Source organism: Rissa tridactyla, chromosome 6 (assembly GCF_028500815.1).
Source record: "Rissa tridactyla isolate bRisTri1 chromosome 6, bRisTri1.patW.cur.20221130, whole genome shotgun sequence".
Classification (NCBI taxonomy): Eukaryota; Metazoa; Chordata; class Aves; order Charadriiformes; family Laridae; genus Rissa; species Rissa tridactyla.
This window is the reverse complement of record NC_071471.1, coordinates 24,410,957-24,436,372: the sequence shown is the minus strand read 5'-3', so window position 1 is coordinate 24,436,372 and position 25,416 is coordinate 24,410,957. Positions and strand designations below refer to the sequence as shown.

The window sequence follows — 25,416 nt, the reverse complement described above, 5'->3', positions numbered from 1 at the left end:
AATTTATTGTATAAAAAACCACAGTGTACTTAGGCAAGTATTTTGTCACAAAACGTGGGGCTCTTGCACCGTTTAGAGATCTTAACTGAAAAAAAGCCTTTTGTCATCTTTTAATGATGATACTTTGTATGAAGTTACAGTAGTGTTGCTCTATGAGGTAGCATAGCTGCTTGTGCTAACAGTATTTGTAATACAGCATTAACTTCTTTGCTTTCAATTAATTATTTCAGACTCAGATAATGTTAATTAAAAAAATGCATATAAATAGATGCTTTTTTAAAATTCTGCTGGAACTGAATGATATTTAACATTATCAATTTTGTCTTTTTCATGTAGGATATCAAAGCCTTTGACTCTCGTTTTTCGAACATCAAAACTTTGGATGACTTGTTTCCTCCTGGAAGTACAGCCTTTATGCTGGGTTCTCCTTACTATGGCTGCATGGGAGAAGTTAGTTCCAATAATATTTTTTTTTCCCTAAATTTCTTTATTTGCAAGCCTAAAATAATCTAAGATATTGTGGCAGTAGTGGTCATTTGCTAGCTAAAATTTTAAAGCGAAGATTCCTTGATGGTTTAGTCAGAGGAGGAAGGGGATTCTTCGGCTTTCCCGACCAATTTTGCTGGCATAACAGGAAAAAGGTAGCATAACTTCAATGCAGGATTATTTTTATTAATTATCTGGGATAATTTGCAATAGAGAGAGTTCCCGTTTTGGACCGTTTTTAGTCATGGATTCCTGTGATTTGTGTTTGGTTGCCTCTATGAGGAAGCAGTGTACAGGTCATGGCAAGGTGATAAATCCCAAAGCATCTTTGCGCCTACTGCGGCAAAACTGTTGATAAAGTAGACTACAAGGTCTAGTATCCAAAGACTTGTCTTTCTACGTAACATTTTTAATATGTTATGTTTCTGTCCAAGGTTCAAGATTCACGTGATGTGATCACAGAAGGTAGAATTCGTGTAGTTTTCAATATTCCATGTGAACCCCAGCTTGATCCCTTAATACAGAACCAGCATGTAAGTGCTTTTGGTTTTCTAGTAAAAGCTTAAACAAGGTGTCAAATATATTTTGCAATGGTAAATGTCTTTAAGGGATGCTTCCATATTATTCATTTGCCCTTTGTGTAAAAATCCTTATCCTTTGGGAATTGCCAATATTTTTTGTTTGTTTGTTTTAAAGAAATATTCTGTGAAATACAATCCTGCATATATTTTGGCCAGCCGTCTTGGAGTAAGTGGATATCTTGTCTCCAGATTTACAGGGAGTATCTTTATTGGAAGAGGATCAAAGAAAAAGTAAGTTCTCTTTGTGAATTTTGACTGTAGAGAAGCTTCTGAATTCTAACACAACTCTACAGATTTTCTGCTATATTTAAGTGCTGTTCTTATCAGATGTATAACTGTTTTGTGATGTGAAGCTTTCTTTAAAGTATATGTGCTGTAAACTAAACTCATATGCAGTGTTTTTCTCTCCTGTCATAAACTTCTTTTTAATTTTTGTTTACTGGAGACTTGTTCTGTTGCTTTTAGAATCATAGAAAAGACATAAATTGGCTTTCCTGGTTAACTACTTGCATAATTAAAGCAGGAGTTTGAACTGACTTTGCCACACTGAGAATAAAAAGTGGAGTTGGGATCTAACTTCATTGTACTTATCGTTACTGCTAGTATAAAGGGATAATGATTGTACCTGTAATTTTCTTTGAAGAACTAGTTAAGACTAAACTGCTTATAATATAAAAGGGAGGCAATCCCTATAGTTCATTGAATGTCAGAATTGTGGTTTCCTAGGATAGTTCACTAAAGAAGTGATTGATGCATGAGCATCTTCTTGTGATTTAACATGTGCATTTGTTCCCCACTGATTGTTCAAGGACATCCTTCTACTTCTTGGTAAATGCCAGGTAGATTTTGGCTTATTAGATCTCAATTAAGGAAGAAATAAAATATTTCCTACCTTCCTTTGCAATAAGGTATGGGCATGCATGTGGACAGCTGCCATAGCACAGTTTATGTCCTGTAACATTTACAGCTGTTGCAATTCTAACAAGTGAACAATACAGTGAATTTAATTTTTCTGTGGTTTAAGGCTGAGGATGTATGTTTATCTGTCTGTTTGTTGTTTTTTTAATGTTTGTACACACATATATTATTCCAAGTTAATAAACTTTTTCTTATTTCCAGTCCTCATGGAGATCACAAAGCAAATGTGGGGCTAAACCTGAAGTTCAATAAGAAAAATGAAGAAGTTCCTGGCTATACTAAGAAAGTTGGAAATGAATGGATGTATTCTTCTGCAGTAGAACAACTACTTGCTGAGTATTTAGAAAGGTAAATGTTGGATATGAACTTCATCCAAATTATCCACCTTCATATTGGCCTTTGGATTTTGTCCTCTGGACACAGATCTTCTAAAAACTGATGAGTTTGCTTCTGGAGATTGCTTTGTGGAATTTCTTCTACTCCAGTATTTTCCTTCTAACAGTCTGTCCTTTCAACGAGAAGTATATTTTGGGATAGAGGAAATCAGCTTACCCTTGCCAAATGAACAGTATGACACTAAATTAAGTAAAAAATAATCTATCTGAGCTCCATAAATTTTGAAGCTCATCAAAGTTTGTTTTGATGAGGCTTTTTTGTGGTCTATACTGAAGTGAAACTAAGTTTGTCTTCCATTTATTCATTTTTAGGGTCCCTGAACTATTTAATTATATAGCCAAGAACAGCCAGGAAGATATCTTCTATGAAGATGACATTTGGCCTGGAGAGGATGAGAATGGGTAAGCCATCTTTCTCTTTTTTTTTTTTTTTTTTTTCTTCCCCTCCCCCCCCCCTTAGAATAAGTAGAATAAAGGCTGACAACATTGTGAAATTGGTGATGATCTTATAGTGGCTGTTATGTAACTGAAACCTTGCTGTTCTTGAGCAGCAAGGTTGTTCAGTGATGACTCTGAAAAAATTATCAGAACGGTGGACATTCCAGTTGTGGAGTTCAAGTCTCTGTCAGTCTCCCATCTCAAGTCCAATAAATGAGAAACCTAATTTTCGATGGCTACTTCATAATTCTTGCTTTTAACGTAACCTTCAGTAAGAGTAGTTATGAATAGTCACAAAGACATCAAAAGATCATTCTGGAAAATAAGCAATAATTATTTTAATTGCTTAAAATCACTTTGAATTGGAAAAATAAAGTGTACAGAATTTAAAGTACTTGGCACATTTTCAGTATATGTTCAGTCAGTTTCATGGGAGACCAAGGAGCAGCCTTGGTTCCAGATACAGTATAGTAACATAAAAAAAAAAAAAAAAAGCTTTTATTATTAGCTAGTAAGCCCTATTCATGGGCTTGAGTTAGTAAGTCTGCATGATGCTGCACTCCTACGACTCTTACCAGGCTGATATACCATTGTGGGACTCTTCTATTATAAGAATCTCAGGTTTGTGCTCCATTTTACCAGAGAGGCGTACCCTGAAGTTCTTTCTTACTGTGTTGTGAGAAGCAACTGGTTACAGAATCTTTAATCGCAGCTGGACGTGGTTAGTTGGTTGGATGCAAACATAATTTACTGAATACTTTTTAAAATAATTTCATTTTTTAATTTCGTTTGCTTTTGGCTGCGGCAAAACTTCAGGTTAGTTTTGAAACAGTATTGCCCAATTCAGTTAGTTGTTTGGTTTTTTTCCTAACCTCTATTGTAAACTCATGCAGAACTCTTAAATTCTATTACTTTATGAATGCATACAAGCATTATGCCTGTATCATAATAGTTGATCGATTAAATCGGGTAATGTGGTAAAATACTTAGTTTATCCAGTTGAAAGTTTTAATTCATGTATCTCTCTATTTAGAGCTGAGAAAGTTCAAGAAATTGTTGCATGGTTAAAGGCACATCCTGTGTCTGCTTTGTCTCGCTCATCTTGTGACTTGCAAATTTTGGATGCAGCCATTGTTGAGAAAATTGAAGAAGAAATAGAGAAATGCAAGGTATGCAGCTTGGCATCATTGTGAGCAGGGGTCAGCCAAAAAGCAGCTGCTCATTATTTTCCAAGTTCTTGAATTAGAATAAGACAATTGAAGATCACTTGTCATTCCGAAGAAAAAGAATACAGAATGTAATGTAATATCTGAATTTTTAATGTGAATTGTCCCAGAAATTCAGAAGAGCTTATTATTAATCTTTTTAATTTACTTTTTGAGGCAATTCGGCAGCATTAGCCCATACTCTGAACTCTGCTTTTTTGGTGATTTCAAAAAGGAACAGGTGTCAGTATATATTCTGAAATACTGAAGTGGTGTTTCTAAGTGCAGTACGAGCTGTTCTTCCCTTACAGTTTCTCTTTGGTTTGAGGAAAACTAGAAAGTTGTTTTCTGAAGGCCACAGATCAAAAAAAGGGCCAAGGAAATTACTAAAGCAAAAATGGAAGGCAAAGGCACATGAAATAATGGGCTCGTTTCTTTGAAATTATTTGCTAGGATGTGATAATAAAATTGGTGTGAACTCAGTAATTAGCCAAACAATGCAAAAGCGCTCTGGTAAGAAATCAGTTGTGTTTTAAAAACTGGACTTAGTCATCCTAAAGACTTCATGAAAGCTGTATACCTTTATCTAAAAGAAACAATTCTACATTATCTTTTCAGGTGTTTTGTTGTACGTGAAACCCAGTCTTTGTTCCTACGCTAGTTTGAAATGACTTTCTGTTCCTTTCCTTTAGCAGAGGAAGAGCAACAAGAAGGTGCGAGTAACTGTGAAACCCCATTTGCTGTACAGAGTAAGTGATGTGAAAAGGTTTGGTTCGGGTTTTTTTTTTTTAAAGTTAAGCTGTCAAGATCATATTTATTTTACCTAAACTTACCAACTTTCTAAGAGTGGGATTTTAGGACAGTATTGATGGAAGAAAAAGTTTTATGATGTCTTCTAGAAAATCAATTTGAGAACAGTAGCTTGTCTCAAAAGGAATTTCTAACTACAGTCTTGGTCATCCGTTATACTGACTTTCAGTTATTTTCTGCCTCCAGTCCTTCATGCTTCTGTTGTTCCTATTGGCTGTATAATGAAGGCAAAATAAAACTAATTTGTCTCTTCTTCCCTCTTTGTTTTTTCTTCGGTTCTTGGCATATGACCAACTGGTCATCTTGCCTGTATTTCAGATACCCATGTTACTGATACAGGCACGTTACACTTAATGATTTTATTTTGTCTAAATTGATCCCCTTGGTCTGTCTTGGATCACTGTTCTCAGGCAGAACCAGAAACTTGCAAGAAAAAAATGAAAGTTTGCTTTGTGTCTGGGAAAGGAAGATTCTTTGTTCTTAAACAATTTTTTCAGAAAGTTTGTTTTATAGTGTGTTTCAGATATTGTTATAAATGCATTTTCATTGTATTCCCTATTTTTTTGCAAATATTAACATAGTCTTTTGGTTATTGTCAGCCATTAGAACAGCAGAATGGGGTTGTTCCAGATCGAGACGCAGAGTATAGGCTGTTTGACCGTGTTGTGAATGTGAGAGAAAACTTTTCCGTTCCAGTTGGTCTTCGAGGTACCATTATAGGCATAAAAGGAGGTAATATTTTCTTCATAATTGTAGCATTATAGCTATATAACAGCTCAGCTAGTGATGTGAAAGCAGGCTTCAGAGAAGTGTTTTGTATAATGGTTGTGAGCGCACAGAAATTTCTCACCTACAAAGCATATGCAGCTTAAAGCTGCTAGTGACATATTTACTGTTTGGAATTAAACCTACAGGTATTGTATTTTAATTTCATTTGTTACACAGCTGTACTTTGAATAAGAAATTACCCTTTTTCCATCTTGATATGAAGAAGTCAAGAGAGATCAATGAGAGAGAACACAGGCTGCAAAAAAGGAACAAATGATGTTATGGGAAGATAAGCAAAGATAAGAGAAGCAGAGATAAAAGCAAAAATATTAACCTTAATACTTTGAACAACAAATTTTATCAAATATGATTTGTCTCAAATTATTTTATTTCTAATTTGGTTTTTACTCTGTGATACTCCATTTCTTTTAAATGTCATGGATTTATACCTTCTTTGAGAAGATTATCCATAAATCTATTTCCGGTAAAGAAAAGGATTTACCGAGTCATAATGGGGTGTAACAGTTTGAGATCTAGTAATAGAAATTGTTTTTTTACCTGACATTTAAGTAGTTGCTTTCTCATCCAGTTTGCATCCAGCAGAATCTTGAATAGACTAGACTTGAGTGCAGCTTCTTAAGAGTTATTCTTTTCTACATAATGATTATATACTAGTATAATTTTAGAAGAGTATTAGTCTATAGTTATGTCTATAGGTATGCAAGAAGGTAATGTTAAAGCTGTCAGTTTCTGACTGCCTAAATGTAAAGATGGCTTGAATCTCTTTTCTGGCAATTCCTGACAACTGTGACATACTGCTATAAACTGAAGTTCTGTTAATGCAGGTTGATAAGTTGTTATGCATGGTACATTTCCGTTAAAAGTGTATCTAAAAGGACAGGCATGTATGACTTTGAGAATAATTTATTAACTGCTGTTAATGAAATAACTCATTTAAGGCATAAAGAATGTTTTGTTGCTAATTAGTTCGGTTTTGGTCTTTTCATTATTTATTGCATAACTAATACAGATATTTACATAGTTTAGATGAAAACAGCTACTGTTACGTACCTAGGATGACATTTTATTTCATTATCTATAGCCAGTAGAGAAACAGATGTGCTCTTTGAAGTTTTGTTTGATGAAGAATTCCTTGGAGGCCTAACTATAAGGTTTGTGCAGGGGGGTTCATAGTCATCTCATTTGTTGGTATAGATTGTGTGAAATTGTTGCCTTTGGTTTGGATGAGTATTTTTAATGCCTCTTTTTAAAAATTTGTTTCTCAGTGTTGGGCAGTTTTTATTTCTCTTGTGTTTCTTTTTTCTTGTTGAGTAGGGATAACTTTTATAGAGCTACTATATTTTGGAAATGCTCTTTTGGGTTGGTTTTTTGCATATTCAGGAGTTTCTGTTTTGTAGAAAGCAAATATGAACCAGCAGAATAAAGCACTAGATACAAATGTCTTTCTAAAATGAATATGTAGAAAACAGGTTGTTATCATGTTTTTAATATCTAGATTAAAAATACTCAGTAATCATCTGCTCCTCTGAAGGAGGGACCCTGAGCTGTCAGTAATTGATACTTAGGCACTAAATTCCACCCACAATTAAAGACCTATACTGTTCTTCAGGATGTGGAGGCATGGTTAATGCTTTTGTTTTAAAAAGTATGATAACTTTTCTGTATTTAAGTAAGCAGGTAAACTTCTAAGTGCACTGATTTACCAGGCAGGCTTCATTTTACTGTTAGATAAATTAAGGGGGTTTTATGACAGAAATTAGAGGAGAATCTTACATATTCCCTGTGTTTAGCAAGCATAACGCAATCCTATCCCTTGCAAGAGCATGTCCTGTAACACAGATAACTTTCAGTATTCAGAATCATAAAGGTAGATATAAAACTGACTAAATGCTGCTTAACTTCAGTTTGTAATTCTGCTACTGGCTTCATTTTTCTTCTCAGAAAAAGAAAAGAAAATTATTTCCTGGTTCATAATTTTTTACAGAACTATGCTATAACAATTCACTCATCTTTAAAATTTCTTTAAGCTCAGCACTGAAAGGCCAATATAAACGCAAGAGTATTAGTAATTACTGTTGTTTTGTGGGTTTGACAGACAGAGGCCAAAGGGGAGCACAGTGGGATTAACATTGTTTGTAATGGTACTAGATTTCAATATTGGATACATTTTTCAGCCTCTGCTGTTCAAACTGGAATCATTATCTTTTGGTATAGAGGCAACAGTGTTGTTAAATCGGATATATTGAAATGTCAATAATTAAATGACATGAAACAACTATGTAATTTGCTTTTCTTAAGGTGCTCACCCGCCAGAGGTTATCGTCTGCCATCAAGTGCCTTAATTAACCTTTCTCATGGTAGTCGGTCAGAAATGGGAAATCAAAAACTGACGGCCATAGTTAAACCTCAGCCAGCTGTGAATAACTACAATTCTTATGCATCTGATCTGTCATCTGTATGCTCGCAAAAAGTGCATCTCGGAGGCCTCAACCATTCTCCTCGCTCTCTTTTTGTTCCTACTCAAGTAAGACTTTTCTTTCATTTGTACAACAATGTTTTTCTATAGAAGCTGAATTATGACCATGGTTATCTTCATTGGTACAAACAAAATTTAATTTTTATGCCAGTATATTAGAAGTACGATAATCTTTATCTTGGAGAAATGAGTTAATCCAATAATGAAAGGCACCAAAAGTTCCTTATTGACAGTTGTTTCACTTTGAGTTGCTCCAGTTGCATTGCCAAGACACAAATATTTAGTTCAAAGCAGTTGACACCACATTTGGTGTCAACAAAAAGTTTGTTTGGGCAGAGATGCAATTATTTCCTTAAAGCTCTGTTCCAAGTAATGCTTCCTGTGGGCCAAGCTGTTCCATGCTCAGACATGATTTCTGTGTCAGTTTTGGTTCTTGATTATGATTTACTTTGTTTGAAAATACAGTACAGGAGGAAAAATTACAGGTGAATTGGGGTTTTCATTGGTTTAATTAAACTTTATTTTTTAATAAATTAATTCTTTAAAGAAAAATAGCTTAGTGGTAACTTCATGTTGCTGTAGGTGTGTTTGAGAAGAATTGTCTCATGGTTTTGAAGTCTATACAAATTCTTTTGGAAAGTAGCTTAAGGCAATTAAAGACTTCTGGGTTTTTTTTTTTTTTGATTGTTTTTTTTTTCTCTTAATGATTTAGCAACTGAATGGAAGACAGCATTACAATCTCAGGGCTGAAAATCAGGGCAACTCTAACTCACCCCAAAAGGGATCATTTCTGAGTGGCAATCAGAAAAATAAAGTGAGTATTCTGACTCATTTAGTATTGGACCCAAATGTTTCAGTATTCATTTTGGCCCCTATTTAGAGTGGGCATCCTTTTTGCATGATTAATAGATAGCTTTGTTTTAGTCCATCAGATGTTTTAGTCCGGATACAGACTGGAGCAGAACTCGTCCCAGTACTTGAATGAGTATAATACCCTGTGTTATCCTAGTTTAGACTCTAGATTTTCAGAAGTGTTTTTTACGTACCTGTAATGTTGTGAAGCAATTGAGCCTGATTGATAAGGCCTTACAAAATAACGCGTTAAGAATAAAATTTACGAATGCTACCAGTGTGAGAGCATGCTTTTGAAACCATTTTGAATTATCATCTGTGTTTAATTATACTCAGTGATCTTTCCGATGTTAGAAACTTCTGTTAATAACAAAACAAAACCAACCTCAAAACAAGCTAAGCTCATTTCAGTTTAATAGTGATTCTTAGGAAAAGTTGTTATGTAAATACAACCCACCGCAGTAACCTATTTCATCAATCAGATACCTGCAAGTTCTACTAAGTGTCAGTATGAAAATTTCTGCCAGCTGAAGACTGTTAAACTCGGACCTTAGGATTTTTGGAATGTCTTTGTTTATGATTAGCTGTTTAAAAGTTGAGTTTATAGCTGCTGAATTTGTTGGGGGTGCTGTTTCTTATTTTGTCAGGCACAGAGCAAGCAAGATGATGAATTCTGCAGCATATGGCAATCATTGCAGAGTTCTGGGAAGTCTCACCACATCCAGCAAAACATGCACGAGAAGGTTAGTATATAAACTTTAAATAGATCCCTGGGTTCAAAATATGAAGGTACTTAATTATATACATGAGTTCATTACATCAGAAAACTTTCTAGTCAATGTTACGTATAAATCCTCTGGATGAAAATACTGTTACGCAGGGTATGCGTAGCACTGGAAAGAGGTAGTCATAAGGGACTTCTATGTAAATGATAGATACATAGTTTTCTCGTTAAGCTTTGATGTTTGAAATCCTAGGGTGCAGTTCTACCTCAGGAAATCAAGCTGGGAACTGGCAATCAGTTCTATAAGCCAGGATTCAATGACAGCAGCTTTAAAGGTCAGCAAAGAAAACAGGAGCCATATAAAAAATGTAAGTACTATAATTAGAAACTGTGTTGAGAACTACTTGCTTTATTTGATCTTTATTGAAATGGCTATTGAATTTTTTGTAGTTATCAACAGAAAATAATTATAGTTATATAAATACTACACTGCACTTGTTATTGTGAAATAATGTTCCTGGTGTGCATATCAGGTTATTCCACACTTAGTCCTGAGCTTTTTAATCAAGCTGTTCTGCATTATGTTGATTTTTCACCCATCTGATACAAAACCAAAACAAAAAAAACTCCACAACTTGGCTTTGAAAATTTGCTTGTGATCACATTTGTAGGATATAAGACTAGATGTATTATTGCATATCCTTCATTTTATTTTGTCCTACAAGAAAAGCATACACCAAATGACCGATAAAGTAGGAATTAAATATTTGATGCACCCTTTCAAATTAATTCAACTCTGTGTACTTTTATGGAGTTATTAATTTTTTTTGAGTCCTGATTGTTGTTATGGTTTTTAAGAGCATTTCAAAATAATGCTTTTTTTCTTGTAGTTAAAGAAGATTCCAAAGTTACAAGAGGTGAAAGTCAGCCACATAATAAAATATCAAACAAACAGGTAATCTGTTCTGTACTGAGTAAATGTATTCTTTTCTTTTCATTTTACTCTGATGTAATTCATCATTTTACATATTTCTCTTTAACTTGCATCTTATTTGATTCTTTTACTGGGTAAATTTTATTTTGGAGGTTGGTTTTTTTTCTCTAGAGATTTTATAGACAGAAAATGAGAGAAAGTGTGTAAGACGTGTAATGATGATACCAAATGATTTTCCTATTCCTCTCAGACTCTAAAAGATATGCTGTAATGGGAAACACAAACGCTAGGTTTTCAGTAAGCTGAAATCCTCTAAGAATATTAGCTTGTGAAAGCTATTTGCAGATGCATTTCTAATATGATGTGTTATAATGAGTAGTGGAGTATTAGTATTCAATAATAAATGCTGCAGTTTATTTCAGAATTTTGCAGGCGTGAATAAGTACAATGTCAAACTTCTGAAGAGGAATGAAAGTCCCAACATGCCTGTAATTCAGAAGGCTGCAATTGATGGTCCCTGTACAGGTGGAAAGGTAGGATCTAGATAGTTGATTTTCTTGTGCTTTTTGAATAACTTCAGTTTCCAGTGCACTTTGTTATAATTATTCCTGGTCAGTTGTGTGCAAATTCATGTTTATAACAGATACAAGGCAAACCTGTATAACCTCAATCATTCTTTAAATCAGTTCTCTAGTGGTCAATACTTGCATCTTTTTGGTATGCAAAACTTGATAAAAACAATCGCTGGATACCTGTTCACAATCTGTGCAGACAAGACTGTGATATGCCTAAGCTAAGAGGGGAAAAAAAAATCCTGAATAAGCATAAAATTAATCTCAAACTAATATACCCTGCCTCTTGCATCTGCTTGTGGTATACTAAGCTAATGTACCTTTTTTTTTAATTTATATTAAGAAGGACAATGGACTTGAAAGCCTTTTAGCTTCTTTGAAAATTTCCAAAGAAAATGAAGTGCAGACTTATTCCAAGGAAGCAAGAGCTACAAATGAAGAACATCTGTCACCACAATCATTTGCTATGGTCTGTATACTGCAGGAATCATTACATTGCAATTTAGCATCTGCTGTCGTAGCATCAATGCTTCTATTTAAAGAAACTCCATGAAACCTCATACTGCCTTTTTAAACATATTGATGAGCTTTTAATTAGCTATTCTCAAAGAAAATTAACAAACACACTTGTTTATGCTAAGATGCTGTTATCTGTGCTTTGATAAAATGTAACTGATAGTAAAACAAAATTTCAGATTTTGTTACTGATTATGATTTTCAGATTTAAGTAAGAAAGTAGTGTTATCTGAATGCCTTCATGTCCCTGAATGGTTTATTTTATTTTTAAAGAAAGGAACACAGATGCTCAAAGAGATTTTGAAGATAGATAGCTCTGACCTGGAAACAAAGAATGAAGTGAAATCCCAAGTTCATGATGTTCCTGCTCCCCCTAGTAGACAGGATTGCCATGGAGCTGCCTTGCAATATAGACAAACAAAAAAAATGGGTATGTTTAGACATCATCTCATAGTTCAGAGCTTCACCTTGTAGGGACATTTTAGAACATAGTTAACAGTATAGTACTGAATTTCTGATAGTAATTACTGATTAGTAATAACGTGTCCATCTTCTTCAGTTCTAATTCTTTACTCAGATCGAAAAGTCTCTATATATCATCTCCTGGTTTTTGTTAATCAGATATGAAAATACCAGGAAAAGAAAATGCTTTTTTTTTTCTGCTAATAACAAAGTTGCTATCCTTTCAGTGGAGGAAATGTTTGTGATACAGCTTTTTTTTTTTTTTTTTTTCTTCTTTCATCAGCTGCTTATATGAACAAGCCTCATAGCACTGGAGGCCCTCAGAACACACCAGCACTAGAAACTGGAGGTCACCCTTTTGCTTGCCCACAGCCTGCACTGTCTACTGTTTCTGAACTTTCTCGTATTTGTTCTCTTGTTGGAATGTCACAACCAGATTTCTCTTTCCTAAAAACACCACAGGTAAGAAGCTTTCTCTGCAAAAGTTAAAGTTCTAAACTTTGTTTCAACTGTCCTATATTAAGCATTTGGACTGAATGCACTGAATCTATCTAAAAATCACTGAATCTATCTAAAAATCAACCCAAGCTCCTTTTGTTGCCTCTTTTTGAAAACAAATAAACCAGTCCTCTGTTTGTGTCTCATAGTTTGTCTGTCTGCAGTACAAATGCCTTCAAAAAATCTTATCTCGTTTTTCTAGACCATGACAGTTTGTCACATAAAATTATCGAATGGTTTGTTGGTTCACGGACCACAGTGTCATTCTGAAGCTGAAGCAAAGGAGAAAGCTGCACTTTTTGCTTTACAGCGTTTGGTGAGGATGCAAAGAATCTTCTAAAATCTTTGTCTCTATTGCATTGCATCTGTTTGTAATCCTCCGTTTCCTTCATCATAGAGTTCTATAGGAATAAACTTCCCTTTGCCTCCACCTCCACCAGTGTTTCCAAATTACCAACCTCTGGGGGTTCCTGTACCACCTGGATCTATTCCTCCAGTATTTGCACAACCCCCTGGTAAGTACTTGGCTAGTACACATTTCAAATATTGTTGTGATATCCTGCAATTGTAATAGTTCTTTATATGGAAATTAATGTCTTCCAGAAAGCTCCATTTTTGGTCTTTGTTTATGTAGTTGTTTGTCTGAACTGCTTTGAAAACAGTTCATTAACCTCTTCTCATCAATATGCAAATTAATTCAATGCAAAGAATTGCGTCTTTACCAATTATTTCTTTTCCTCAAGATTGTATTTGTCCATTCAGTCTTAGTTGGTTTTTGAGTTGTTTTTTTTCCTCCTTCAAAACAATAGTAATTAGTTCAAAGCTGATAGTCCCAGTCCAGAATTTGTAAGAAATCTTGCTTGATTTTCTACATGGATTTTTTTTTTCCCCTGTATAGTTAATGGTTATCCATGCATTAGTGTTTTTATTTGCCTATTATCAAGTTTTATTGAAGTACTGCATCACAATCCTGTTGTACGCTGCCAAACATTAGCCTGGTAAGTAACCCCGCAAAAATTGCTGAAAATCCTGGTGTTTCTGGTTCCCATCTGTTTTGTATTCTACTAAAGCTCACATTCACAGCTAGTAATTAATGAGTCAGCACCATCGTAGCATCCTATACAGCAGCTGCTACATCTCTTTTCCCCAGGGTTTCTGTATTGTTGACTTGTTTCAAAAGAATGGCCTAAACTCACAGCCTTCTACTAATACAGTTGACTCAGCTAAGGACGTGAAGATCTTAAGTTAAGTGTGCTCTGAAACGCAGATGCTGTGACTTAGTGCTCTTAACTGCTGTCATCTACGTGTAGTTCTGTAAAAGCAAAATGGTTTGTTTGGGATTTTTTTTGATAATAAATAAATACTTATCTATTTTCAAGTAAGTATGAAGAATATGAGGCTTTATTGGGAAGAGAAACAGCATGCGGACAAACGTAGCTGGAGTGCTTTTGAGGTCTTGGGGAGTTGGTATCCCTTTTTTGAGGAAGGAGAGCTAAAAGTTACTTATTTTCACAGCTAATATAATGCCTCCATCATCTCACATGTTTGGTGCGGTGTCCTGGGGAACTCCAGTGCCTAAACATTATTATGCTGGCTCCTATCCAGGAAATGTGTCTCTTGCAGGAACTATACCAGTTGGTTCTCACAACCAGTTTATACCTCTACAGGTAAGATTGGCAGGTTTGTCTTAATACTCTGTTTTTGTAAAAAAAGTGCCTACATGATGAATGCGACAACACCCCCACTGTGAAGCACTGTTTAGTATTAGAAAATTATTGTAAAACATTATATGCATGTTTTCTGAAAGTGGAATATGTGCAGTTTTTTGAGAATGCATTCTGTTAAATAATATTTATTTAATTTAAAGGTAACTAAAAAAAGGGCTGCTAGCAAGAAAAACTTTGAGCTCAAGGAGTTTCAGAGTTCCCCTCAAGCTGCACCACTAAAGAATGAACAGCCAGTGTCTTCTGACCACATTCAGCAAGATAGCTCTTCAGCTCCTTTAAAATCTCCTCAAGCTGCTCAATCCACTGTTTCATTTCAAGACAATGTGGCTACTCCAAGTGCTCCTCATAACAAATCAACACCAAACACTTCCAGCAAGCGAAAGCCAAGAAAGCTGGCTGTCAATTTTGGCGCACCAAAATCTTCAGAATAAATATGGTAGCTAGGTGTATTTTATCTTTAACTCTTCCCCCACTGTTATGTTCTATCATTTAAAAAAATCAGAAATCTCTATTAAAAAGACCAGCCACTTTAAGTATAATATAGAATTAAATCCATTTTATTTGCTATTATTTTCAAGTTGTTACGAAGACTATAAAAATTATGTTAAAACTTAATTATTTTGACTTAAATTAGCAAAAGCCAGGAAATGCTGAGTTAAGGTTACCATGCCATCCATTGTGCCTAGGTTTCTGAACAGTGGCTTACAGACTATACCGGGTAAGCAGCAATAACAGTGGCAACCTTAATTCAGAATTGCTGTGCTTTTTGGGAGGGATATGGTGCGGTAATAAGTTGGGCATCAAACATTGCTTAGTATGACACTTTGTATTCTAGCTTATTTTTAAATAGCGTAATAAGGCAGAAAGGAAAAATTATTTAAATGCAGTTTTCATATTGGCTCTCCAGGTCATTCTGAGTTGAATCAGTGTGACTACAAACCTAACTACAGCGGAACTGCCAAATTCGCTGTAACTATGAACTGCTAGGATTTGTACCAGAGGGCAACAACTTTACAACTTTCAAAATGTAGGTATTACTGTATCTCTAGTACTAGAGTGGCAAAAAGTGGTTGCTGATGCAGAATCTGTTCCAGGAGACCAATTTATAGGATGTATTGAATAAAAAAAATACATTTGTGAAGTAGAGACCTCTTTGGTAAAGTATGTTTAATTTTTTTAAACTAGCAGCATTATCAATTTCATTGTTTTCTGATGATAAAATAACAGATATCTACTGCAGATCTACATATCCCCCTAAAATGCTAGTGATATCCTCATTTTTTTCTAAATTATAAAAATGGGCAGAGTTTAAAGGTGTCCGTTTGTGTATGATGGCTGTCAAAGTAACGTTTAATTAGAGTCCATTTCAGACAAAAAGTTGACTTTCATTTTTGAAGGGAGCTATGTTGTAAAAGATGTAACTCCATCATTCTTAGTTCATATAGGAGAAAAAGAAGGCTGAAAGGTCCCTGTACTGTTTTTAACCCATGTGTTCCGTTCTTTTAAGAAATGTTCAGTCTAAGAGAAAATTCGAAGCCTCAATTGGTGCTGTTTACTGATGTTGATTAAACTTCATTTTTCTTCTTTATTCTAATCTGTTCCAGAAAAAATACTTTTCTTCTAAGGCCCAGGAAGCTTAGAAATAAAGCATACTTTAGTGATTCATTTTGTTGCCTCTGTTGGATCTGCAAGTCTGTAGACTTTCTTTCAGTTCCCCTACCTTGTTCTTTGCCTCTGTTTCTTGGTCTAGTACCAAGTTTCACGTTGTTACCATGTTATGGGATTTTTTTTATATTGATTTCTCTGAAACTAGTTGTTGCTTCAGCAGTATTTGTTAGAATAGCAGCAAGCCCTATAAAAAGGATCACAGAGGTAAAAACAAGGTTAAGAAATTTCATTTTGTTTTACTTAGCATCACAAACCTTGTAGAATATTCTATATTAAGTCTTAAAATACCTTGGTTTTGTTTTTCTATTTATAGACATCTGTTCTCAAGAGTTTGAAGCCATATTGTGTGAAAGGAAAGTTTTATGTTTTGGTGATTTGTTGTCGTTAGCAATGCGAGACTGATGCGATGCTGACACACCAATATTTTAGAAGTGTTTATGTGAAATTTAGTTGTGAGACACAGATGTTATTCCCCCATAGACTCTATGAATTATCTGATCATCAGAGAAAAGATCTGTCTAGAAATTCCTGTGATGGAAATGAGGCTGCATTAGATTCTTGCATCGCCTAATCTCCCAGACTCTAGTCTCCTTTAAACTTTACCACAAGTGTCATCATAAAAGACTAAGCAGTTGATGATTGATAAACATATTGTAGTTTCTGTCGGAATTCCGAATTTCCTTGAAATTACAGAATTTTGACATATCTGGATAGACAATTTATGCAGATTTTTTAGAAACAAAGTTATGAAGGACACTGTATTCTTAACACCAGTAAACACAGCAATTTTTATTATTAATTACTTCAGACTTAGACTTTCTCTCCCTCTTCAAGTAGAATCGCTATATTTATTATATGTAGCTGGTTAAATACTTAATTCTGTAGCTGCTGCATATTGTATTAGTCCCTGGTTTTTAGTTTATATAGTCTATGATACTGACTGCCTGGTGCCCAGTTAATTACAGTTTTACATGTCCCGGTAGATGTAACATCTGCATTGACCTATGCCATGTCCCCTATGATTTCGGTTTTTATATTTTAACAAAGTGATTATGTTTAATTCATACAGATATAAATTTAAGCATTTGTTTTTCTCATAGATATAAAGTATTTTGTAAGCACTGGAGTTTTTCATTAGATCTTATACAGAGCAGTATTTTACTAAAAATCCAAAAGGGAAGACTTTTATGTGCGCGTTTTTGTAGTTTCTGATTTTTTTAAAATAACTTTTCATTGTTTATCTGCCAAGTGAAATGTTTTAAATTTGCATATGAATGGATACAGAATGTATTTTTTGTGCTGTTTAGTGTTAAGTGTGCATTTGCAGATTTTTAGCATGTAGTTGCACAAAGGACTGTGCAAAGATATTTTAAAATATGAATATATGATACACTGAAGGAAAAACATTCGTAAAAGTTAAATGCTATATAAAACTTTAATGCAATAGAATAATTTTATAAATTGTGTCTGTGTCTGCTTGGATTAAATATTGAAACAAGAAACATTACTTATTTTTACTGTTTTATTTTCAAATACTATATGGGAACTTCTGTATGCTCCAAACCAAAATTTTAAGATATAAATTAAATCTCATGAAGACCAATTTCTGTGATTCTCAGAAGCAGCAACTGCCCACCTCTGAGCTGTTTCTTGATGGCTTTCAACTACTACTCAATTAAAGATAGGAAGCTTGTTAAAAACGTTGTCGGTAACTAGATACTCATCTTCCAAAATTTCTTTGGCCTCTGTCACCCATTAGATTTGAAAAATAATAATAAAAAAAAGCTAGAGAAAAGGCAGTAAGATTACTTCCCAGCAAATTCAGTCCTAGTGGTTCGTTCTTAACAGGGTGTAGAAACAGCTGAAAAATAGGAGCCATGGGTACCTGGAAGTATTTGACACCCCAATGGGAAGCCTTTTTCTGTACCTGGAGCAAAACATTGTGCTGAGATTTTTGCCACAGTAAAGAATAGTTACGTCACTTGTAACAAGGCTTCTAAGTGAAGCATAATGACAATCTGCACTAAAACCAGTATAATGTGTTTGAATGTCTTCAAGAGACAAATGGCAAGTTACACTTCATAATTAAATTTTCTCATCTCCAAAAATAGCAGGGTTTTTTAAATTCAGAATTGCCAAATTAATGTTACTAGATTTTACCCTTATTTTAGAGTGGGTAAATAAACTTCTCCACCTCTGTATTGTGTATATATGCCATGTGCAGAGTTCTCTTATCTATAAGATTATGTTCAAACTGTATGTGGTTTTTCCCTTTTAAAGCGTAATGAACGCTGTAGTCATGCCAGTTAATTCTTAGTATCTTTGGTTGTGAGTTACGACCTTTGTTAGGATCTGTCTTTTGCCATCTGCAGCACCAGCTTTTCATGTAGAGAGATGTTATTTCCCTTCTCGTAGATTATGGTATGAATTAGCTTGTTTAAAGCAACTAGTATAAAGAATGGAGTACACTCTTAACATGACCAGCTGCTGCACCTTTGTGCAACAATATTCTGTGTAGAACAGTCTGGTTGGTACATACATTCAGGTCATATTACTCAACATGAAGATACCAAGATACAATCTTGCATTTCGTAAGCTGTCTTCAAATTAAGTCAGTGGACTTCTCAAGTACTGCAGTTATCCTGCATGGCAAGTTCTGCCTTGTTACTTTTCCTGTCTTAATATATAGCACTAAAGAAAACTAAATTAGGTAAAGGGATAACTTTTTAAAATTTACCAGTTTGTGTGTAATAAATCTTTCATGGACACTCCTATTCAAAAAATAAGTGACTTTTGTTCAATTTAGTTTAGTTCATCTGAACTACTATATGGATGACCCCTGAGAGTGAGGAATCTCAAAGAAGGAATAGTTATTTACAGTAAGGGACTTTTTTAGTCTTTTTATTTGAGATGTGATCTCCATATGTATTCCATAATCAGCCTTCCTTACTACTGAGAGACAGTTATGTTCTTCTCTTTCTGTCTCTGGAAAGGGGACACAGTGACACCAAGGGCATAAGGGCAGTCTGAATACACACTCTTGGCCAAAAGAATCCAAATTCAGGTGCATGAGGACCCATGAATGTTGAGACTGTAACTGATATGTATTTCGAAGAATCGGATATCGTGAGGTAAGTAGCTCCTGTTTTATTAACAAAAGAATCTGTGGTTCCCACAACAGTTCCTTATTGCTTCCAGTTGTTAAGAGGTTGTTTACTCTTTTTCTGTAGTTTACAAATTTCCTGTTTCATTTCTGCTTTGAAAGACAATGCAAATCAAAGAGAACAGAAGGAGTCGCAGTGCCATCAAGTGCAAACAGTAAACCTGATTCCTGTTATTTGAAAGGGGAAGAGAAAGCATTTTTCATTAAAGCTCACTGCTTTTTCTGGCAATACTTGGTCAGTAAGCATGACTGCATCGGCGTTCCTTTGTGAAAGTTGATAATCGCCCTCAGTCCTGTATTTTCAGTAATGGCAAGAAAGACAAAGGCTGTCAATGAAAAGCCAAAATGTGATTTCTGTGCCAGTAACAATAGCAATAAAAATCAAAGTTGGCAACTTTTAGCATGTTGAGGGTACAGAGTGATCTATTTCAGTGTAACCTATGCATGTTTTACATTTAGCACTAATTTGGGATAAAACGTGACATTTACTAATAGCTCCTGATGTTTCTTCTGGTACATATTTTTTTGAAACAGCTGAAATGCAATGTTTTGTCAGTCATTGAAGGCTTAACTCAGCAGGGTAATGGAGAGCAGTATAGGCTGCTGGAACCTCTGAGTTTACTGAGCCTATACTGAGATGGTTCGTTCTTCTAGATTTTTCTCTGTTTAATTTTCTTTTTTCTTCCCCTTGCTTTTTTAATTACTTTTTTAAAGTGGCTAGGTCTTACTGAAACAATGGTTCTTAAGTGCTTTTTCATCCCTTTAGCCTCTAGCATATCCATTCTCTTGTTCTACTTAAGCTTCATTGATGGCAACTTTCCTCTCTTTAAGATTTTTTTTTTTCCTGTGAATTTCCAGACTTTGAAATCAGTGTTCTTTTAAAGAGCTGTTCAGCCCTAGATTTTCTATGTACAAATGACCATTCATCACATGTGTATGTACACACACACACACATATATCTATATGGGTTTGGGATTCAATCTCTTTATTTTCTCAAAGCTGTTCATAGTTATGTCATTTTTAGTTCACATCATAATTCCTCAAGAGACATCCGGAGGATGATGGACATTTTCTTGTATATACACATTGCACATCTCTGAATGTAGTTCTTAATGTAGTGTGGGTTAAAAGCATGGGCAAATAATGAAACATTAACAGAATATGTATGCCAGTTTTCACTTCACTTGTTTTGGTAAATAAATTCTTGGCTTAAAACGTGGTTGTCCTAAAGTCCACCTCATTCTCTGTCAAAGGTTACCTCTGTCACAGAGCTGGCAGAAGGGAAGGACTGCTTGTACCTCAGGCACGATGCGAAATCTCACGTATGTGGGCACAGTTTTGATGTGCAATTCTCTAGTGAAAATGCTGGCTTAACCAGTCTCCTATTACTTGTTCCCACTGGATCGTGCCAAACTCTATCGCCACATTATGAACCATATCAAGGAATTAATCTGATTGAAACTCTCCCCCATGTTATTTTTCAGCCTGATAGTTTGCCGTGGAGCCACGAGAACAGCTGTGTTGGTACAACAGTTCGCAGTGTGAGGGCGGGATGATTTAGCAAGAATGGAACTGCTTAAGAAACATCCCATTGCTGCCTAAAACTCATATCACCCCTGGAGCTAAAATGCTAGATTAACTGATGTCATTGTATGTGGTTCTGTCGACTTCAAGGAGAGTGGTAAATTCTGGCAGGAGTACAGGAGGAACTGCTGAGAATGGTCATATGGTAAATTATTGCAGCAAAATTTGCCAAAAGGTCATCACTTTCATTTTGGGCTGTCTGTTAAGTTTTTAGGCAAGGCTTAATGAATGACGTGTGTGGGCTGCACCAACCAATGGAGCAACAGAAATCAGTGGGCTCTTTCTTATTTGAATGCAAACTGACAAAGGACTCTGAGGTCAATGCTTTCATAATGTTAAAACTTGTTAAAATGGTAGAGCTAGGGAAGTAGTTAAAATGGTAAATTAGAGCTTGATGAGGCAGCAGAAGGGTAGACGCATCTTGACAAAATACGGCTAAGGAAGGGAAGTTAAAGAGGAAAACATGCATTCCAAGTTTTGGGTCTTGCTGTCCCAGATTCCAGTAGCTGGAATCCTGTTAGCACTGCCAGTGGCACGTTTGATCCTTACTGGAAGCCTGGGGTAAGCAAAGAGGCTCCTATGTATCGGTCGCACCACAGAAATGTACCTGAGAATACTTCTATTTGAAAGAAAAAATAAGTTACCTATTCCAAATACAGTTTAATTAATAAATTGGAAATTTTAATTAATAATCTGGTGCTAGAAAATATCAATATAATGTTTTCTTTCTAGTTATTAGGTCTGCTGGGTCTGTAGCACCCCCATCTCTCAAGGCCTGTTTTAACCTGGATAACTGGGGCAAACCTCTCTTGCTTGGCATCCTCTAAAGTGTACTTGTTGCTGACTGAAACATGCTGAACGTGGTGACATTGCTTATAAATATTCAATATGAACTACTTGTGGTGTGGGTTTTGCCATTTCTGCCAGTGATGGATGATCTTGTCCCTGATGTTCTGCCATTTGGTTGGTTTTACTTCATAATAACTCCTTTCCTTTGCTACAGCATTGATCCAAGTCCCTGGAGTGCCTCCACTCCTTCATTTGGTTTGATATTCCAGGAAAAGATAAGACCAGTCATGCTTTCCAGAGACAAAGGAAACTGAGGATTTCAGCAGAGAAGATGCAGAAGCATGGGACGTGGCTGCTGCGTTAATGGGTATGTGACCCCAGGTGTGTGAATTCTCTGCCTCCTGAGCAGTGGAAGTGGCACGTGCACGCCCCCACTCCAACGGGAAGACGAGGGTGGTAGCAGAGGTTACACAGGCTGGTTATCAGCCTTTGGAGGGTGTTGGTACATCTTCACTTTTAATTGAATGTTTCTGGTCTGTGCTAAAATGAACTTGGGATTTTTACCCATGTTGGTGATAAGATTTTTCTCTGAGGGTGACAGAGGTTTTGGGTATACAAAGAGTGCCTGGGTGGGAATTATATTATTTATGACAAAATAACATTAGCTAATGCCAGGTAAGTCATGTATGGACAAGCTATGCATGTCTGAAAACCTCTTGCCTCCTTTGTTGCATTGTTTTTATCACATTGCAAACAGAACAATAATATAAAATTTGTATTTCATAAGCCTCTCATCAATTGAGCAATTTAAATACATGCTGTATAACTGAGATTTACGCATGGACTGCAACTATGCAAGTTGGTTCACGTTATCTTTTTCCAACATATATTTGGTGTTCCTTTTCAAGATGCATCTAAGCTCTTATTAACATTTTAAACAGAGTTTAAGATTTGCATAAAGAAATCGGTTTGCATAAAGAAATCAGCTTATGGTAACTTCCATGCTATAGAACGGGTATGTATTTATTACATTAAGAGCTTCTAGAAGAAAAAAGTAACCTGTACCTCCATTTTCTTTTGGAAGTTTTGTTTCATCTTACAATGAGATGGGCCCCGCTTGTATTGATACTGTAAAAAGATGAAAGATGTCTCGATGCATTTTCCCAATTTTACTTAAGGCTTCTTAGTTTTTGAATGTTTGGAGAAGTTTTTGTCTTTTTACACCAGTTACACGTGTTGAGTCTTATTTTGGGAGGTTTCTTCAGGAGTTCTAAATAATTATTATTTACCGAAACTAACAGAATAATTGAATTGCTTTGAAGAAAAATAGTCTGAATCGGATATGAAGTACTTCATACCTTTCTCTGACATACATCTGTTAGCTGTATGTCAAGAGATTATAACTTGTCAAGTTGTAGTCAAAGAGAATATAAAAGTCAAAGAGATGATGACTTCTTAATGAGTCGTTCCTTTGGGAGGAGAGTTAAAGCAGCCATTCCTTGGCTTTCTCTTTCACATGCCTTCGGAGCCCCGTGATTCGAACCTTTGTCCCAGTGACCTCTGTGGCTGCCCGGGCGAGGGGGGCACCTCTCCTTATGCAGCTTTCACTTTCCTGGTTTAAAGATCCAATAACATCAGGCTGTTATCCCACATAATATCCTTTCATTGTTCATAATGCAATTTTTTGCAAGAGGGGACAAACAGAAGTGCAAGGGGAAAATACTCTCTCTGTATTTTTTGCTTTTCCTGCTCTAATTAAATGAGGAGTTAAAACTAATTGACAAATTCTTCTAATTAAATCGGGGTTAAAATGAGATTCTACTGATAGTAGTTTGGGGATGAGCGTCCCGAAACTTACTGCTTAACTTAAGAGTGTTTCTGGTCATTCCTGTTTAAAAACCACCACCCCATCTAAGGGCGATATGGGGACAGGGCTGTCACTAACTCTGTTCCAACAGTAATTTTAATCGTGGCTCCCTCTCTGAAGGAGAATGATGGCACAAGAGAATTGCTGCAGATGACGATTTCTTATAATTACCTGTAATTTGTTCACTGACACTCGCTACTTTCAGTGTCAAATCCTGGACTTTCAACTAGGGGACAGTTTGATTACAGCTTTGATTTAATTCGTGTTATGTGTTCTTGACCCTTGTACCTCCACTCAGACCTCTTTTCATCCCTGGGATTCAAGATATTCAGTATATTCAGCAGCCTCCATCAGCAGCGCTTTTGCTAGTCATGTGTAATATGTATGACAGTGAGTAAATACAGCGAATAGTGGGAGTAATGGGGATGTTGCATTTGGGATCAAGTGCGAGAGTTTTGAAAGGATCTGATTCATTTGTTGCCTCAATATATGCTGCATGAGGTTCTTAAGGCACATTTCCTGTGATATGCTGTCAGCAAACCACACTCGATGTTGGTTGTTCCCAGACCCACGCGGCTCAAGACTCTTGTGCGGTACGGCTGGATGGAGAACGGGCTTTCGGTGGGATGGTGGCTCTGAGGCAGCACTGGCACTGTGACAAACATTCCAATTCTGTCTTGTAGAAACGCTTTAACGTTTTGGTGTTTAAAAGCCTTTTAAGAGTATTCACTAAAGTTATATAGAAACTGCACAGAGTAAATAAGTTTTGGTTCGGTGGTTTTGCCCTGAGGGCCCTCAGCAGGCGCCGTCGCTGCCGGGAAACCCGCCCCCCCTCTTTCTCCTCCGTGAGGCCGCAGGTGCCACCGGCCCCGCCAGGCCCAGGGGCCGCCCGCCCGTCGCCCTCTCCGCCCCGCGGCCGCGGCTCCGGCCGCGCTGCCAGGCCGCGGCCTGTGGAGGCGGTGCCGAGGCCCGCCCCCGGCCGCCGCGCTCCCCGCGCCTATAGGCCGGCCGGGCGCCCACCCCGCGGCGGGGCGGTGGTTTTCTGGCGGGCGGCGGCCGCCCCGCCGCACTCCGCGATGCCGTGCGGGCAGCAGGAGAGCGGCGGTAGCGCGGCCCCCGGGCGGTACGTGGTGGGGGTGGACGTGGGCAGCACGGTGGTGAAGTGCCACGTCTACGACTGGGCGGCCGCGGTCAGAGGCTCCAGCTGTAGGAAGGTGAGTCCGCGGAGGGCGGCGGCCTCGCCGGGACCGGGCGGGCGAGGGGCAGCCTGAGGTGGCGTTCGCCTCAGGGCGCTGTCGAGCCGGGGCCGGGCGTGCCCGCGCTCCCCCGAGCGCCGGGCGGTTTCGACCCGCGGGTCCCGGAGCCGTGCGGGTCCCAGCGGGCGGCCGGTCGGGGCTCACCCGGGCTTTTCTCGGCGCCTGGGCACCCCCTGAGCCGTGGGGGGCGGCGGCTTCCCCAGGGCCCCCCGAGCGGCCGGGGTGAAACGAGCCCCCCAGGCCGGCGGTGAGCCCCGCGGGGACACCGCCATTGTGCTCCCCACTCGCCTCTCGGCGTTTGCTGCCGCCCGGTGGGCGCTGTTACCTTGGCTTAAGTCGCTCCCTGACTAATCCCTCTCCGAAGAAAACGACTTTTGTTAGTTAGGGCATAGCGGAGGCTTGAGTAGGGCTTGCATTTACAGACGTCCCATTATGCGCTGTGTAAAAGAAAAAAAAAAAAAGTGATAACTTTGGAACGTGAGTTTCAGGCTGCTTTTGGTTTCTATGGCTCTTGATTTTGGGATCAAGACAATCTCCAGAATTAACTTTTTTGTTGTTAGCTGTTGCAGTGAAAAGATTGCGGTGAGGGGAAGTGTAAGACACCTGGTGGGTTTTCAGAGGTGGAGGGGGATGTTCTCCTCAGTGGAGCTGACCCTTCACTGGGCACCCGGCTGGCAGATGCTCCCAGGTTTGCTGTGCTGCCGG

At 37.2% G+C, this 25,416-nt stretch overlaps 2 protein-coding genes across 15 annotated transcripts in view; both read left to right on the top strand.

The window, feature by feature from the left end:
• Positions 1 to 25,416, top strand: part of XRN1 (5'-3' exoribonuclease 1) — a 43,432-nt gene that overhangs the window by 17,571 nt on the left and 445 nt on the right. Inside the window, exons 22-46 of one of the 14 annotated variants that reach the window (XR_008466869.1) lie at positions 337 to 450; positions 921 to 1,019; positions 1,183 to 1,298; positions 2,187 to 2,333; positions 2,693 to 2,782; positions 3,852 to 3,987; positions 4,716 to 4,772; positions 5,433 to 5,565; positions 6,704 to 6,773; positions 7,921 to 8,146; positions 8,811 to 8,912; positions 9,598 to 9,693; positions 9,928 to 10,042; positions 10,565 to 10,629; positions 11,031 to 11,141; positions 11,524 to 11,649; positions 11,970 to 12,126; positions 12,442 to 12,620; positions 12,859 to 12,972; positions 13,054 to 13,171; positions 14,172 to 14,323; positions 14,524 to 14,819; positions 19,045 to 19,182; positions 20,700 to 20,944; positions 21,858 to 21,955. Coding sequence is in view for 6 of the 14 variants with exons in the window: in XM_054204464.1 (XP_054060439.1) it covers positions 337 to 450; positions 921 to 1,019; positions 1,183 to 1,298; positions 2,187 to 2,333; positions 2,693 to 2,782; positions 3,852 to 3,987; positions 4,716 to 4,772; positions 5,433 to 5,565; positions 6,704 to 6,773; positions 7,921 to 8,146; positions 8,811 to 8,912; positions 9,598 to 9,693; positions 9,928 to 10,042; positions 10,565 to 10,629; positions 11,031 to 11,141; positions 11,524 to 11,649; positions 11,970 to 12,126; positions 12,442 to 12,620; positions 12,859 to 12,972; positions 13,054 to 13,171; positions 14,172 to 14,323; positions 14,524 to 14,814 (2,814 nt within the window). In the remaining 8 variants the exon portion in view is untranslated. The other 13 variants (XR_008466867.1, XR_008466868.1, XR_008466865.1 and 10 more) reach the window with 13 other exon arrangements.
• GK5 (glycerol kinase 5) overlaps positions 24,498 to 25,416 on the top strand; it is a 29,751-nt gene continuing 28,832 nt past the window's right edge. Inside the window, exon 1 of the mRNA XM_054204471.1 lies at positions 24,498 to 24,669. Coding sequence (XP_054060446.1) covers positions 24,532 to 24,669 — 138 coding nt within the window. The 5' untranslated portion in view covers positions 24,498 to 24,531. The remainder of the gene's footprint in view (positions 24,670 to 25,416) is intronic.